Source organism: Nycticebus coucang, chromosome 4 (genome assembly GCF_027406575.1).
Source record: "Nycticebus coucang isolate mNycCou1 chromosome 4, mNycCou1.pri, whole genome shotgun sequence".
Lineage (NCBI taxonomy): Eukaryota > Metazoa > Chordata > Mammalia > Primates > Lorisidae > Nycticebus > Nycticebus coucang.
The window spans coordinates 25,104,427-25,119,355 of NC_069783.1; the positions used below are offsets into that span (position 1 = coordinate 25,104,427).

The window sequence follows — 14,929 nt, forward strand, 5'->3', positions numbered from 1 at the left end:
GGAAGCACATAATCCAGTAACCCAACTCAACCCCCATTGTTAGTTTAACTTCTTCCCAGTTTCTTTCACACATGCTTTCACGGAAGGACTTTTGCACTTACGTATGAGCGTTTCTGTTCTGCTGCATGGTCTTCATGGCCATCGTGCAATGGCCACCAAATGTCCTGTCAAACAGATGAACCCGACATTATTTTCCTATTGTCGAACCAATGTTGCTTCCATTTTTTTCCCCTCTAGGATAAGTAATGTCGGGGTGAATATCCTTAGTCCCATAGCTTCGTTCATGATTTGCTTTTCTAGGTTCTCTGGTTTATTAGCATTAGGGCGGTTCTTTGTAATACTGCTTCCATTTGGATGCTGGGGGTGCAGGCCCGAGGAATAAACATTAATCCTATTTTAATCAGTAAGGCTGGTTTGAAGGCAGAAATTAAGGACAAGCCTATGTGACAGGAAAAACATGCCTATAATGCAACAACATGGTTCCTATAATTGTGTCAGCTCAACAGTTTTCAAAGTACTTCTGCACCCATTTGCTCAGGTGACCTCACCCCTGAGGAGGGTGGGAGGAAAGACAGAAGTTGTGGGTGGTCATATGGCGACTCAAGCAACTGAGCTGGGGTGGGCCCCACATCTCCTCCCGCTGGGCTGTCAGCCAGCTCTTGAGTGACTGTGCTTACGTGTCATTGCCTTTGCCTTTGCTCCCCAGGTGAAAGCAGAAATGGAGACGCTGGTGAGGGAAAAGGGTGTCAACTCTTTCCAGATGTTCATGACCTATAAGGACTTGTACATGCTTCGAGACAGTGAGCTATACCAAGTGTTCCACGCTTGCAAAGACATTGGGGCAATCGCCCGAGTCCATGCTGAAAATGGGGAACTCGTGTCTGAGGCAAGTCTGCAATGGAGAATGTCATTTGGGTGGGGGGATCCAATGGAGCCAATTCTCAAGAGGATTCCTAACCACTCATCACTGATCCTACAGGGTTCAGCTAAAACAAAGTGTAAGATATGAACACCCCAGACAACAAATCTTGGTCAGAAAATTCAAACTTTTCTACTCTCTGTAAAAAAGGAAACTCTTTATGATTTAAAAAGATTTCTAGGTCGGGCGGCGCCTGTGGCTCAGTGAGTAAGGCGCCGGCCCCATATACTGAGGGTGGCGGGTTCAAGCCCAGCCCCGGCCAAACTGCAACAAAAAAATAGCCGGGCGTTGTGGCGGGCACCTGTAGTCCCAGCTGCTCGGGAGGCTGAGGCAAGAGAATCGCCTAAGCCCAGGAGTTGGAGGTTGCTGTGAGCCGTGTGACGCCACAGCACTCTACCGAGGGAGATAAAGTGAAACTCTGTCTCTACCAAAAAAAAAAAAAAGATTTCTAGGTCTTAGGTGATAATGTCTTAATCTTAAAGATATATTTAAATTCCATTATAGCAGAGAATTTGGAGCACTTATTAGAAATATTTTAAATGGGATTTGGCATACAGAATAAATCACAGTCACCTTTCCACTTTCCTTTACTTCTTCAGAGGAGCTGAGATATCATACATGCTAACATCTGTTCACTGGTAACAAGAAAGATGAGGCTCTATGTACTCCTAGGTGTTGAGGCAAGGGCTGGCTTAGGACTTGCTGGAAGTTGGAGACTTGTCTAGGTTTCCATTGAGGAAATTCTGACTTTCAAACCAATCAGGAGTGCTGTCTTTGGTGTCCCACGCCTGTTGGCTAGTCACTGACCTGTATATTTAAGAGAAAAAGATAAGTCTAGTCATTTTGAAATGAGAATCAGGAGAGCCCAGGAGGGGTGTGGTGGCTCACGCCTGTAATCCTAGCACTCTGGGAGGCCAAGGTGGGTGGATTGCCTGAGCTGACAGGTTCAAAACCAGTCTGAGCCAGAATGAGACCTCGGCTCTAAAAATAGCCAGGTATTGTGGTGGGCACCTGTAGTCCCAGCTACTCAGGAGGCTGAGACAAGGGAATCATGTAAGCCCAAGAGTTTGAGGTTGCTGTGAGCTATGACCCCATGGCACTCAACCCCAGGGTGACTGAGTGAGACTTTGTCTCAAAAAAAAAAAAAAAAAGAGATAATCAGGGGAGCCCTACCGCACAGGAGGCCATGTGTGTCCTGCCCGCTTTAGAAGACATTATGGAACTGAGAAGAGTAGCAAGCCTGTTGGAACAGGCTTTGTCTAGCAGATTTTACTGACCCTTGGGTTCACTATTTTCTTATACAGTTATCTCTATAATTCTCTCAATTTTCTTTCTGTTGCTGTTATTCAGGGTGCTAAGGAGGCACTAGATTTGGGTATCACAGGCCCAGAAGGGATCGAGATCAGCCGTCCAGAGGAGGTAAGAAACTTCCTGGGCCTTTGTCAGTGACTTTCATGTAGATTCTCAGAGACACCAAAAATATAAGTTGTATCACCTTCTCCATGGGTAAAATTTCCATTTGGAAGCTTACCAGGAAATAGCTCCTCCACACTGAGACCAGCTTGGCCTTGAACTTGGAGGAAACAGGGGGACTCACACCCACCCATTTGATTCTGATTTCCAGGATCTGGGGGAGCCAATGTCAGCATACCAGCAGATACTTTGCCCGAAAGACAAACTGGAAGGGCTGGGCACAGTGGCTCACACCTATAATCTTAGCACTCCGGGAGGTTGAGGTGGGAGGATCATTTGAAATCAGAAGTTTGAGACCAGCATAAGCAACAGCGGGACTCAGTCTCTACTAAAAATAGAAAAAAATAGCCAGGCATGATGTGCACTTGTAGTCCTAGCTACTTGGGAGGCTGAGACAGGAGGATTCCTTGAGCCCAGGAGTTTGGGGTTCCAGTGAGTCATCATGACACCACTTCACTTAACTGAGGGCAAGAGAGCAAGACCTTGTTTAAAAATAAAAAGGAAAAAGGAAAGACAGACTAGAAGGCCTGCAGGAATTCCAAACCAGGAACTCAGCATTTCAGGGATGAGGTCCCTTTGAGTTTCTGAGGAATACTCTGAACCCCTCCCACCAGGAGCAGGAGACACATACGTGTTCATGTTCCTTCCCCTTATTGCCGATATAGTTACCATTCTCCTCTGCTCTCTGGGTTTATTCTTGCATAGGGTTTTGCAGGCTGTTGACATGAACTCCCCAGAGCCCTCCTGCTAAAGAATTCTGCCCTGGACAAGTAATGCCTTCTTTTCTGTTGAGTCATTCTCTACCATTTGAGGGGGAAAGCCTTAAATGCAGAGCATTGATTGGATGTCTGTGAGGGACAAGAGTGAGCCACAGGATGTGGTGGCACTGCCATCACTCAGGAACCACTTTAGCCCACAGTGGGCCAGCAGGGGAGTCCCCCTACTCCTGCCCTGATCTGTCCCCATCTGTCAGAGCCCTGGAAGATAGGTCGGGTTTTGCACCTCCAAATTGATAGAGAAAGACCCAGCAAGTACACTGAGGGCGTGCCTGTGGAACAGGAGTGAGCAGGCGGTGGCCACAGGCCTGGACTTCCTTTGTAAAGTAACACAGGGGAGAGAGCAAGGCTTCGCTGTAGACCACTAGTCATAACAATAGTTATCACCATCTGGAGCTTAAAGTAGAGAGTCCTGGGTCTATGCCAGGGGAGATTTTGCTCCCCAGGGGACATTTGGCAATGTCGAGAGATATTTTGGTTGTCCCATTAGGGAGGAGGATACTAGTGGCATTTAGTGGGCAGAGGCGAGGGCTGCTGCTGAGTGGCTGCAGGGCACAGACAGCACCCCCAAAAGAATGATGCTACTCAAAACGCCAGTAGAGCCAGGGCACAGACACCCTGATCTAGGCTAATTTCCAGCTTCTAATCAGTCACGGTTGCTTCTTTGCTGCAGTTCTGAGGTGGCTATGGAGAGAAGGCACCAGAAAAGAGACGTGACTCTGGGTTTTTATTTATTTCATCTTGTTTCAATTGCCTTTTAGTTAAGCCCTGAGTAGCATTCAACAAGGATGTGCCCGGTATTCTAAGCCCTGGGATTCTCTCTCAGGGTGAGCCAAGGTGGTTGGAGCTTGGAGCTGCTGCCCAGCCTTGCCCCAAGCTAGCGGCTGTGGGTGCCATTGGCTCCCCCACTCGGTAGCAGATATTCCAGCACTTTCTACATTGTGGGCTCTGAGGCAGATGTGGGCTTGCTTGGAGGAGATGGTGAATCTTAGTTTCTACTTTTTGTTTCTAACAGCTGGAAGCTGAAGCTACTCACCGTGTTATCACCATTGCCAACAGGGTAAGTAGCCCGCTGTCCACCCTGAGGTCAGAAACCACCCTCTGCGGTACAACCGCATTCTGCAGTGGTGCCAGCCCCATGCCTGGCCCACAGGACTCCTGGACTGTTTGTTGAACCAGTGCTGTTATTCTGCAGTTCTAAAGAGCACCCTTCTTGCTGCCCGTTGTCTGTTTTACGCCCCCCCCCCCATGCCACCTCTCTGAGCTTACTCAAGTATAAAAGGCTCCCCGGGGAGGCAGGGGAAGGTGGCGGGACATAGAGCCTTATGCAACTGGAATCTGTTTGCCTAAAGAACCATGATTTAAACTTATGCCACTGGCCTGGGCCATTGTTCTCGCACCTTTTTCCCTGGCATGGTTCATGGTAAACTCCCTCAGGGTGATGAGCGTTGATGGAATGTGGTCGAGGAACAAGCAAGAGATGTGGCGTGGATGTTCTGGCCTTTACCAGATGGAAGCTTGTGACCACATGCAAATCCTTTAACCCTTCAAAACAATATTTTATTGTATGACAATGCAGTGATAGACCCCTCTTATCCATGGGTGGTACATTCTACGATCCCCAGTCTATGCCTGAAACCACATATAGTACCAGAACCCTATGTACACTGTATAAATGCATACCCATGATACATTTTTCTTATATGTGTATACCCACGATAAGTTTTTTCTATACGTGCGTACCCATGATAAAGCTCAATTTATAAATCAGGCAGAGTAAGAGGTTAAAAACAATAACTAGTAATGAGGGTGATTATAACAATATGTCAGCATCACTACTCTGCAATTTGGGTCCATTATTTAGTAAAATAAGGGCTACTGAACACAAGTGCTGTGATACCATGCCGGTCAGTCTGATCACCAAGGTAGCTACTAAGTGGCCAATGGTCAAGGAACATGTGCAGTATAAATAACGCTGGACAAAGAGAGGCCTCACATCCTGGGAGGTCTGAGTGAGATGGCACAGAATTCCACATTACTCAGAACAGCATACAATTTAAAACTTACAAATTGTTGATTTTTCATTTAATATTTTCAGACCTGGGTTGACTGTGGGTAACTGAAACCATGGATAAGGGGGGACTGCTGTGTCACTTTTCACCGGATGGTTATGAGGATCAAAGGGGCTATGGGAAGGAAGGCACTTTATAAACGGTAGAATGCTGTATATAGATCATCATTAAAGGCTTGATTAATGCAGATAATCTGAACTACTTTCTCTAGATAGTTTTCAAAATGTGGTCCTTGGACCAGCAATACCAACATCACTTATTAGAAATAGAAACAAATGCAAATTCTTAAGTCCCATGCAAAACCGCTGAATCAGAAACGAGGGATGAATCCCTGCAAGCTACATACATGGTATTGACAAGCCCCCCAGTTGTTGTAATGAGCACTAATGCTTGGGAATCTCTCCTCTGGAATGCCCTAAGCAAAGATGGAATCAGAATAACATTTAGGGAAACAGAATTTCCCATTAGCACCTAATAGGTCGCCAAGCTGGACAAAGACATTATTTTATTCTCACGACATAGTTATTTTATCAGTTACTTCCTTAATGGAAACTGACCCCAGAGTAAGGAAAGACTTGAACAACAAAAGTCAGCACCTTGTTTTTAGTTCAAACAGATGCCCATCATTGCTCAGCACTTGGCCTTCCAGGTGGGCTCTGGTGGCGGATGCTGCTCGCCGCCACCTTGCTTTGCGCAGTTGCTCAGCCCGCCGCCGTGCTCTGGCTGCCAGCCCTGTGTTCCCGGCATAAGATTGTCACTGTCTGGGTGGGGTTGAGCCACACAGGGGAAGGTGCTGATGCTGAGACTGATTTTGCCAGGGTTATTTTGGTGCTTGTTGAGTTTTGGGGCCAATGCTCTCTACTTCCTGCTGTTTTCTATGTTTAGACTCACTGTCCGATCTACCTGGTTAACGTGTCCAGCATCTCAGCTGGTGATGTTATCGCAGCTGCTAAGATGCAAGGTGAGTCCTTAGGCTTGGATGGGCAGTGCACATGATGTGGTGGGACTGGGGGGCAACAGGGCCCACCAGCTGTGCGCAATCCCTGGCCCTGGCTCCCAGGCCCAGGACCTAAGCTGGCCTTCCCTTTGCTCTACCACTGTCTTCCTCAGAGTCCCCCTACACAGGCCTGGCTAGATCCAAGGTCTTTTTTCTCTGCATAACAGCTTGCAGAATTGTCTGTCACCTCTCCTCAGTCTGGTAAAATTTACCAACTTTTAAACTCACTAATTAATTGGTGTCTTTTCAGCCTCTTAGGTTTTACTAGTGGTTGCCATGGCACCTAACATAAAATCCTGGACCAGATCCACTGGGCATTTCATGAGGTGTCTGGGAAAAAGAACTGCATGTGGGCCCATGTTCCCTTTACCCTGGAACTGAGAGTGAGCCCTTCAGGCACTTGTATGGCTTCTATTGCTGGTTGCCTGGCAATTCCTGGAGGCTTTGTGGTTTCTTGTAGCCCAGCCCAGGGTGCTGGTGAGGGCCTGGCAACAGGAGACACAAAGTCCCGGTCACAAACCTGGGACTATGAATGAGAAGCAAGGGCATCCCAGCCTTCATATTGTGTAATCCTCTAGATCTCACCACTTGCTAAAGCCCCTCACTGGGCTCTCACCCAGACTTGTTCCAGCCTGCCCAGTGGGCTCTCACCTCCTTGTCTCTCTGCCCACCTGCCCTGTGGTGGGGCCCACCCCCGGTGATTCCCCGAAGCTGCTCACAGCACCTGCCTGTTCAGAAACCAGCCCAGACTGCTTGTTAGCGTGGTGTTCTTGACCTTGCGTGCCTGCTCACCCACTATCAAGCCCGATCTCCCACTCTCTCACCCACTATCAAGCACCCTGCACGCACCTGTGCTCTGGCCACACCAGACTCTTGGAAGCACCACTCGGTACTGCTTGGCCACGGTGCCCAGGGCCTTCTCTTCTCCTTGCCTGGAGTCAGCAGGGGAGCCCAGCTGTGCTCGCAAATGCCCCAGTGAGCTTGGACAAGTCCCTTACCATCTCTGTCCTCAGCTCCTTCTCCCATAAAATGAGAGGCTCAGACCAATGATCTCTTGGGATTAGTGGCTTCCTAGTTATGTTTTTGACCCTTCTTCTTCCAGGGAAGGTTGTACTGGCTGAGACCACCACTGCCCATGCCACACTGACAGGCTTACACTACTACCACCAGGACTGGTCCCATGCAGCTGCCTATGTCACGGTGCCTCCCCTGAGACTGGACACCAACACTTCAACCTACCTCATGAGCCTGCTGGCCAAGTAAGGCATTTTACCAGGACTGCCGTGGCCTCCACGGCACAGCCATTCAGGGAATGTGTAGATCTCTAAGGACATGTCATTGAGGCCCCAGGAAACGAGTCTGACTCAGGATTGATTTCATTGTGCCCACAGGATAATCTTGCTTTTACTCCTTCTTCAGAGCCCATGAGATAATCACTGTCCTGTTAGGCTTCTTGATCATTTGATTTGGAGTGAGAGCTTCTGAAATGTGAAACTAAAGAGCATATAGAAAACTGTGATCAGGCTGGGCTTGATGGCTCACACCTCTAATCCCAGCACTCTGGGAGGCCAACACATGGATCACTTGAGGTCTAGAGTTCGAAACCAGCCTGAGCAAGAGTGAGATCCCATCTCTAAAAAATAGCTAGGTGTTGTGGCGAGTGCCTGTAGTCCCAGCTACTTTGGAGGCTGAGGCAAGAGAATCGCTTAAGTCCAAGAGTTTGAGATTGCTGTGAGCTGTGATGCCGTGGTACTCTACCCAGGGTGACAAAGTAAGACTCTGTTTCAAACAAAAACTGTAAACATTAGTCACTTCTAAGGATACTGATTTCTTACCCTAAAGCCCAGTAGGAGCTGCAGGATGTGGCCTCTGATTTATCCTAGAATATACAGGGTCCTTTCTCTTTTCTTTACCCCTCTCTCTTCTCTTGCCTCCCACGCGTTTCCTCTGCTTGTGTGCACCCTACTCCTGTTTCTCCCTCTTTCCTTTCCCTCCTCCCTTCTTCTGCACTTTCTCCCTTTTTCCCCCACACCCTCTCTCCAGATCTCCTTTTCTCCACCTACTCTTTTTGACACCTCTTTTCTGCCTTTGATCCTCATCTAAAGAAGATGTTTTGATAAACAGTCTAAATTTGGTGGGACACACTCATGAAAGGTTTTGTTTTGTCCCAATAACTGCTGGCAGCTTCTTTTTCTCCCCTAGTCACATTTTAGGGAGGGGTGATTGCATTCTCTTCACTTTTGACCTGGTGAGGAAGTTTAGGAGTCAGTCTCCTCCCCTCTCAATCCCCAGCTCAGCTCAGGTTGGAGTAGAGGGATTAGGGAAAAAAGTGGGAGGATTCTTCTCCATACCCAAGCATCACATGTCCCCCCAGCTGGCAGCACCAGCAAAGACCCTTGCAAAGGCAGCCTAAGCCTTGCCACCTTCTGCAGCATCCAGGGCCCCAAGGAAGCTCACACTGCCTTTCCAGTCCCCTCAGTGGGAGAGCAGGTCATCCCTCCCAGAGGCGCAGAGGAAGGTCCACCCACTGCTCTCACCTCTGTTCTCCACAAGTGAACCTCTTAAAATGTGCTTTCCTTACTCTTGGGTTGACTGGGGGTGGTAAGAGTATAGACTCAAGACAGAGGAGGGAAGGAAAAACTTCTGACCCTCTCCATCCACCGGCACCTTGTTCTCCCTTCCCTCTAAACTGGCAGGGGCCGTGGAGGGCAGTGACCGGCCCCACTGAAGATAGCTTTCTCTAGATAATGAGGGCTGCTGTGGCTGCTTGGCTTTTAGTCCTGATTGCCAATAACTGGAAAATTCCCACTCATGTACTGTTAACAACCTAAAGAGAAGTGTAGAGTGTTGGGGCTTTGCAGAAGAGTGCAGTCCCTACGGTCGTGGGCAAAGGTGGCCTCTGTGGAGGAGCAGTACATGTCATGGCACGGTGGCAGTAATTACATTCTGTCCCGTACTTTTGCTGTGATACTAAGCAGCCACAGCAGCCCTTACAGATGTAAATAAATTTGGAGGGTAAAGATGAAGGAAGAAATGCTAGATCAGCTCTGACTTTTAAAAATGCTCATTTTTGAGAAAAATCAACCTCCTTTTCATCACTATCAATATAACAAAATAAAGAATTATCAAGAAGCCACTATAATAATTGGGGTTTGGTTCTGAGGTCAAATAATCTTTTGAAATACCTCCGCTTATTACAAGCAAATTTACTAAAAGAACAAAATGATAATAAATGCCCAAACCCACCCAAATTCAAATGGCAGGAGAAAAAAGTATTATGGATCGAATAATTTAAATTTTTATACCTAACCTGTTTTGTCAAATTTATTTTCACAATTTAAATTCTATTTATTTAAGTAGAATTGTAAGTACGTGTGTTATTCGAAGAGTTTAAATCCCTTTTTTTCTGTCTTTATTATTTATTTTTGCTTATGATACTTTCATGTCCTGTTTTTATTACATGATTTTTTTTCTCTTCCTTTCCCCACCCCTCCCTCCTCCTTTCTCTCTCTGCTCTCCCCTTTAAATCCCTTTTTTAATCAAAGCATATTGTAAATTTGTGCTCTTTTATAAGATTTGGAGCATAATTTTAACATTTTAATTATTTATAGGAATTTATGATTATTATGGTTTTGCTTTTATAAGACATTGTTGCTTATAATTTATCTGATGAGGTGGGGTCTTGCTGTATTGCCCAGCTGGTCTAAACCCTGAGTTTGAGTGATTCTCTCACCTCACCCTCCCAAGCCAAGTATCTGGGACTGCAAACAATGCAACTCAGACTCCAGTTACCATTTCAATAAGAAAATATGAGCTGCTTTGGGATGTGGTTTATTAGGCTATATAGGAATAAGATATACAATCTGTAGATACAAGGATTTGTCCTATATTTAAAATTTGACTTATTAAATGGACCAGAAGTTTTTTTATTTGGACATGTAAAATTTTAAAGTAGTTGACAAAGCCAGTTATGTTTTAAACTTGAAACAGTTTGGATGGGTGTTCCTGTCTCCCAGGTGCAGGGCTGCGCTGTGAGACACCCTCTGGGATGAGTGACGTTCCCTCACTCCTGTTTAATGGTCACCTACTTGAGTAGGGACTTTCCTTTTTTTTTTTTTTTTTGGCCGGGGCTGGGTTTGAACCCACCACCTCCGGCATATGGGACCGGCGCCCTACTCCTTGAGCCACGGGCACCGCCTGAGTAGGGATTTTTCTAAAGAAAGTTGGGTGCTCAGTGAGACTTGGTGGTTAAAGAATGGGAGATGAGCCTGTTCTTGGGGGTCTCATCCATCTGTGGTGGGTCTGCAGGTCCAGAATATAGGAGCCCTTGGGGTCTCTGGAAGACTGTCTTCCACAGAGCTAAGTCATCTGACCACAGGTCTGGCCAAAGGCACTAGTCATTTGGCAAGAGCTGTGACTATTGAGTCCTGCCAGGCCACTGTGGAGACAGCTCTGTGTGTGGCCTGACTGGCTGTCATTTGAGAGCCTTGAGAATATGCTTCCTCACCAGGTCAAATAGTGCCTTCTGCTCCCAGATTGTCCTTCTGAAGCAGGCCTCTTAGATGGCTTACACACACTCACAACAAGGCTTTGGTATCTTCTGCAGACTCAAATGACTCCTCGCTGCCCCTCAGGGCTCCCTCTCTGTAGACCTCGCGGAGCCCCCTTCCACCTGACTCCCCTGCTCCAGCCAGCCCCTCCCTGCCCTCCAAGCGCTCCTCCTCCTGAGGTGGCCCAGGCCTGGCTAAGTGGGCATTCTCTGTCCTCTGACCATCACTGCTGCAGCCCTTGGCTACAGATGTCTCTGAATCTGAGCCAGCTGCCTGCCTCCCTCCTTTTGGCAGAGGGTCTGCCACGAAGTGCCTTCTCTCACTGTCCTGCGCCAAATCTTAGCGAGCTGGGAGCCCCACAAGGGACCAGCCGTGCCTTGTCCACCCACAGCTGTAATTTCCATCTGTGGACCACGGTCCTGGATGGCATAGGGTGAGCTGACTTGCACCCAACACTGGCAGAGTAAATCTGGCTTGTCTCGTCCCTCCTTCCCCTTCAGGGCCATTAGAGCCCCCACATCCAGGGAAGGCTCTGGATCTGAGTTGCTTGGCAAAGCTTCACAGAATCTGTGATGCCCGTGGCCAGCATGTGGGACTTGGGGAGCCAGTGAGAGGGAGTTGCCATGTGATTTCATGATGGTAAAACCACCTCCACCATTTCACTTTGGCTAAACCCTAAGTTCAGTTTTTCTCTGCCCACTGTTTTAACTCTCAAGACTTGCCATCCCAAAGATTCTCCTCACTGAAGTCTCTTGTGACATGGACAGTCTGTGCCACACTCCTCGAATATTGCCATTCGGGGATGAACAAACAGATTCACAAAGGTGGAGCAACTCTCTAGAGGTCACAGAGCTACTAGGTGGCAGAACCGAAGGCAGAATCAGCTTTGCCTTGCTCGCAAGCCAAGGCTTTTCCCCCGGGCCTGTCCCCACCCTCAGGGGTCCTGGCCTCTCCTTACCTTACTGGCCATGTCCTTCTCTCTACCCAGTGACACTCTGAACATTGTGGCATCAGATCACCGGCCGTTCACCACGAAGCAGAAGGCTATGGGCAAGGAGGATTTCACCAAGATCCCACACGGAGTGAGCGGCGTGCAGGACCGCATGAGTGTCATCTGGGAGAGGGGAGTGGTATGTTCTCGGCGTCCTCTCTAACCCTAGCAGGAGTCTTCACTCCACAGATCCTGTCAGAGAGCATTCTTAGAAGGGCTGGTTCAACCCCAGTTCTTTGCTTCACCCAAAAATAAAACGAAAAAGACTCCCCCCCATTAGAAAGGAATAAGACATTTGGAAAATACAGAAAAATATAAGAAAAAAATTCTCATAAATCCATGCCTAGAAATTAAACTATGTTAACATATTGGTGTATTTATTTCTAGTTCTGTATACTCTACGTTAATAACTGGGGTTATCTTTTTTTGACAGCTGAAATTTTCCTCCAATAGAAGTATCATACTTTATTTAATCCTTCCCTGATATTTGGAATTTTTGGCTATTTCAAATGTTTATCCTTACAAGTGATGCTGTGGAGAGCCACTTTGTTCATGAGTGTATGTCAGCATTTCTAATTATTTCCTGAGGACAGATTCTTAGAAGTGGATTTTTGGCCCAAGTGAATATGAGTATTTTTAAGCCTCTTGCTATATTTTGTCTAATTGCTTTCAAAAAGATAGAGATTGGAACTTCATTTGAGCACCACCTGTTCTGCCCATGAATAAGTGTTTTTGATCTTGATCTAGCATGGATTAGATTAAACATAGAGTCTGAGCCCCAAAGAGATTTGAAGTCCTCAAGATTAAGCTCACAGGAAGCCCAGGAGATGGCTGGGGAAATCCCCCTTGAAGAGAGTCCACGTGCTCTCATGGTTGGGTGGGGCAATAAGATTTTTTCCAGGGCATGGAATATATAGTCCTTTGTAGATGAAGGGAGGCTCCTAACTCATCCATAGCAGGCACATGAGCAGAGCTGGTTTTATAAACAGGAGGTAGATTCGCACCAGGTAGGCAGCCTTCTGGAACAAGGGCCCACTCACCACTGTTGCTGGATAAAAGGAGAAAGGAGTAAGTAAGTGAGCACAGGGGGCCAAGCCAAGCACACTGGCTCCTCAGAGATAGTACCCATGGCACTGGCCCCTTTAGGACTGTTGTTCTGACCATCTAAACTAATAGGCCCCAGGCTAGCATCAGAGGTGACTGGGGCTGCGTGGTACACACCAGAGCCTAGTTGATTTGACGCTTTCACGATGTTTCAGGTTGGAGGAAAGATGGATGAGAACCGTTTTGTGGCCGTTACCAGTTCCAACGCAGCTAAGATTCTCAACCTGTATCCCCGCAAGGGCCGTGTCATCCCCGGGGCCGATGCTGACGTGGTCGTGTGGGACCCAGAAGCCACAAAGTAAAATTTGCTTCTAATCTCTGGGGCTGGAGGGACTTGGGGTTTGATGGAACTCCGAAAGCATATAATCTTTGCACTGCTTCTAGCGTGGAGAAGTTTGATCCTGGCTTGCAGATAGCTGTCTGCACACACACATCTGGTGTCTCAATCTCCTCTTCCTTTAAGGACACCTCTTCTATAAGTCAGATTGATTAGGGCCCACCTATATGACCTCATTTTACCTGAATGATCACATTAAAGGCCTTATCTTCAAATGCAGTCACATTCTGAGGCACTGGGGGTGGGCCTTCAACATAAGAATTTTCAGGGGACCCAGTTCAGCCCATGACAGTCAGCCTTTACAGGGCTTTCCTTCCCATCGAGCTGTGACATCTTTGCCTAGTCTCAGAGCTTTCTGTTCCGCCATTGCTTCCCCACAGGACCATCTCAGCCAGCACCCAGGTACAGGGAGGAGACTTCAACCTGTACGAGAACATGCGCTGCCACGGCGTGCCACTGGTCACCATTAGCCGTGGGCGTGTCGTGTATGAGAATGGTGTCTTCATGTGTGCTGAGGGCACAGGCAAGTTCTGTCCCCTGAGGTCCTTCCCAGACACTGTCTACAAGAAGCTGGTCCAGAGAGAGAAGGTAAGGCCAGGAGTTGGCACCTTCTTTGTTTTAAATCTCAAAAAGATACTTGTCACTCTGTTTTTTCTACTGAATTCTATCGCCATCTCTCTAGTGTTGAGAGAGGGGTATGTGGCAGAGCAAGGAAATTCTAGAGTCAGAAAATGCTGGTTTGGGCGGGGCATGCTTGCTCATGCCTATAATCCTAGCACTCTGGGAGGCCGAGGCTGGTGGATTGCTTGAGCTTACAAGTTCGAGACCAGCCTCAGCAAGAGTAAGACTACGTCTCTAAAACTAGCCACGCATGGTAGTGCGCATAGCTCAGTGGGTGGGGTGCCAGCCTCATACACTGAGGCTGGCAGGTTCAAACCCAGCTCGGGCTAGCTAAAACAACAATGACAACTGCAACAACAACAACAAAAATATATAGCCGGGCATTGTGGCAGGTACCTGCAGTCCCAGCTACTTGGGAGGCTGAGGCAAGAGAATCTCTTAAGCCCAAGAGTTTGAGAGTTCTGTGAGCTGTGATACCATGGCACTCTACCCAGGGTGACAGCTTGAGACTCTGTCTCCAAAAAAAAGAAAAAAAACTAGCCAGGTGGGTGGCGCCTGTGGATCAAGGAGTAGGGCGCCGGTCCCATATGCCAGAGGTGGTGGGTTCAAACCCAGCCCTGGCCAAAAACCAAAAAAAAACAAAAGTACATAAAACCCCCATAACCAAATAAGAGTGATAGTGATTATATTATTATTGGGCGGCGCCTGTGGCTGAAGGAGTAGGGCGCCGGTCCCATATGCCGGAGGTGGCAGGTTCAAACCTAGCCCCGGCCGAAAAAAAAAAAAAAAAAAAAAAAAAACTAGCCAGGCATTGTGGTGGTTGCCTGTAGTCCCAGCTACTTGGGAGGCTGAGGCTCAAGGCCAAACACTTGAGCCCAAGAGTTTGAGGTTGCTGTGAGCTGTGATGCCACAGCACTCTACTGAGGGCAACAGAGGGAGACTCTTGTCTCCAAAAAAAAAAGAAAAAAGAAATGTTGGTTTCTAGTCCCCATCTTTCATTACCAGATAGAATCTTAAATTACCAAGCAAACAGAGTCCTGAGTTCCTAAAGGCACAAGAGGGGAATGTGAGCGTGTGTTTGTGACCACT

At 47.6% G+C, this 14,929-nt stretch overlaps 1 protein-coding gene across 2 annotated transcripts in view; it reads left to right on the top strand.

The window, feature by feature from the left end:
* DPYSL5 (dihydropyrimidinase like 5) overlaps positions 1-14,929 on the top strand; it is a 91,661-nt gene that overhangs the window by 66,622 nt on the left and 10,110 nt on the right. For both annotated transcript variants that reach the window (XM_053589627.1, XM_053589628.1), the window contains exons 4-11: positions 707-886; positions 2,270-2,338; positions 4,184-4,228; positions 6,126-6,201; positions 7,340-7,496; positions 11,776-11,917; positions 13,038-13,180; positions 13,600-13,807. In XM_053589627.1, the coding sequence (XP_053445602.1) occupies positions 707-886; positions 2,270-2,338; positions 4,184-4,228; positions 6,126-6,201; positions 7,340-7,496; positions 11,776-11,917; positions 13,038-13,180; positions 13,600-13,807 (1,020 nt within the window). The remainder of the gene's footprint in view (positions 1-706; positions 887-2,269; positions 2,339-4,183; positions 4,229-6,125; positions 6,202-7,339; positions 7,497-11,775; positions 11,918-13,037; positions 13,181-13,599; positions 13,808-14,929) is intronic.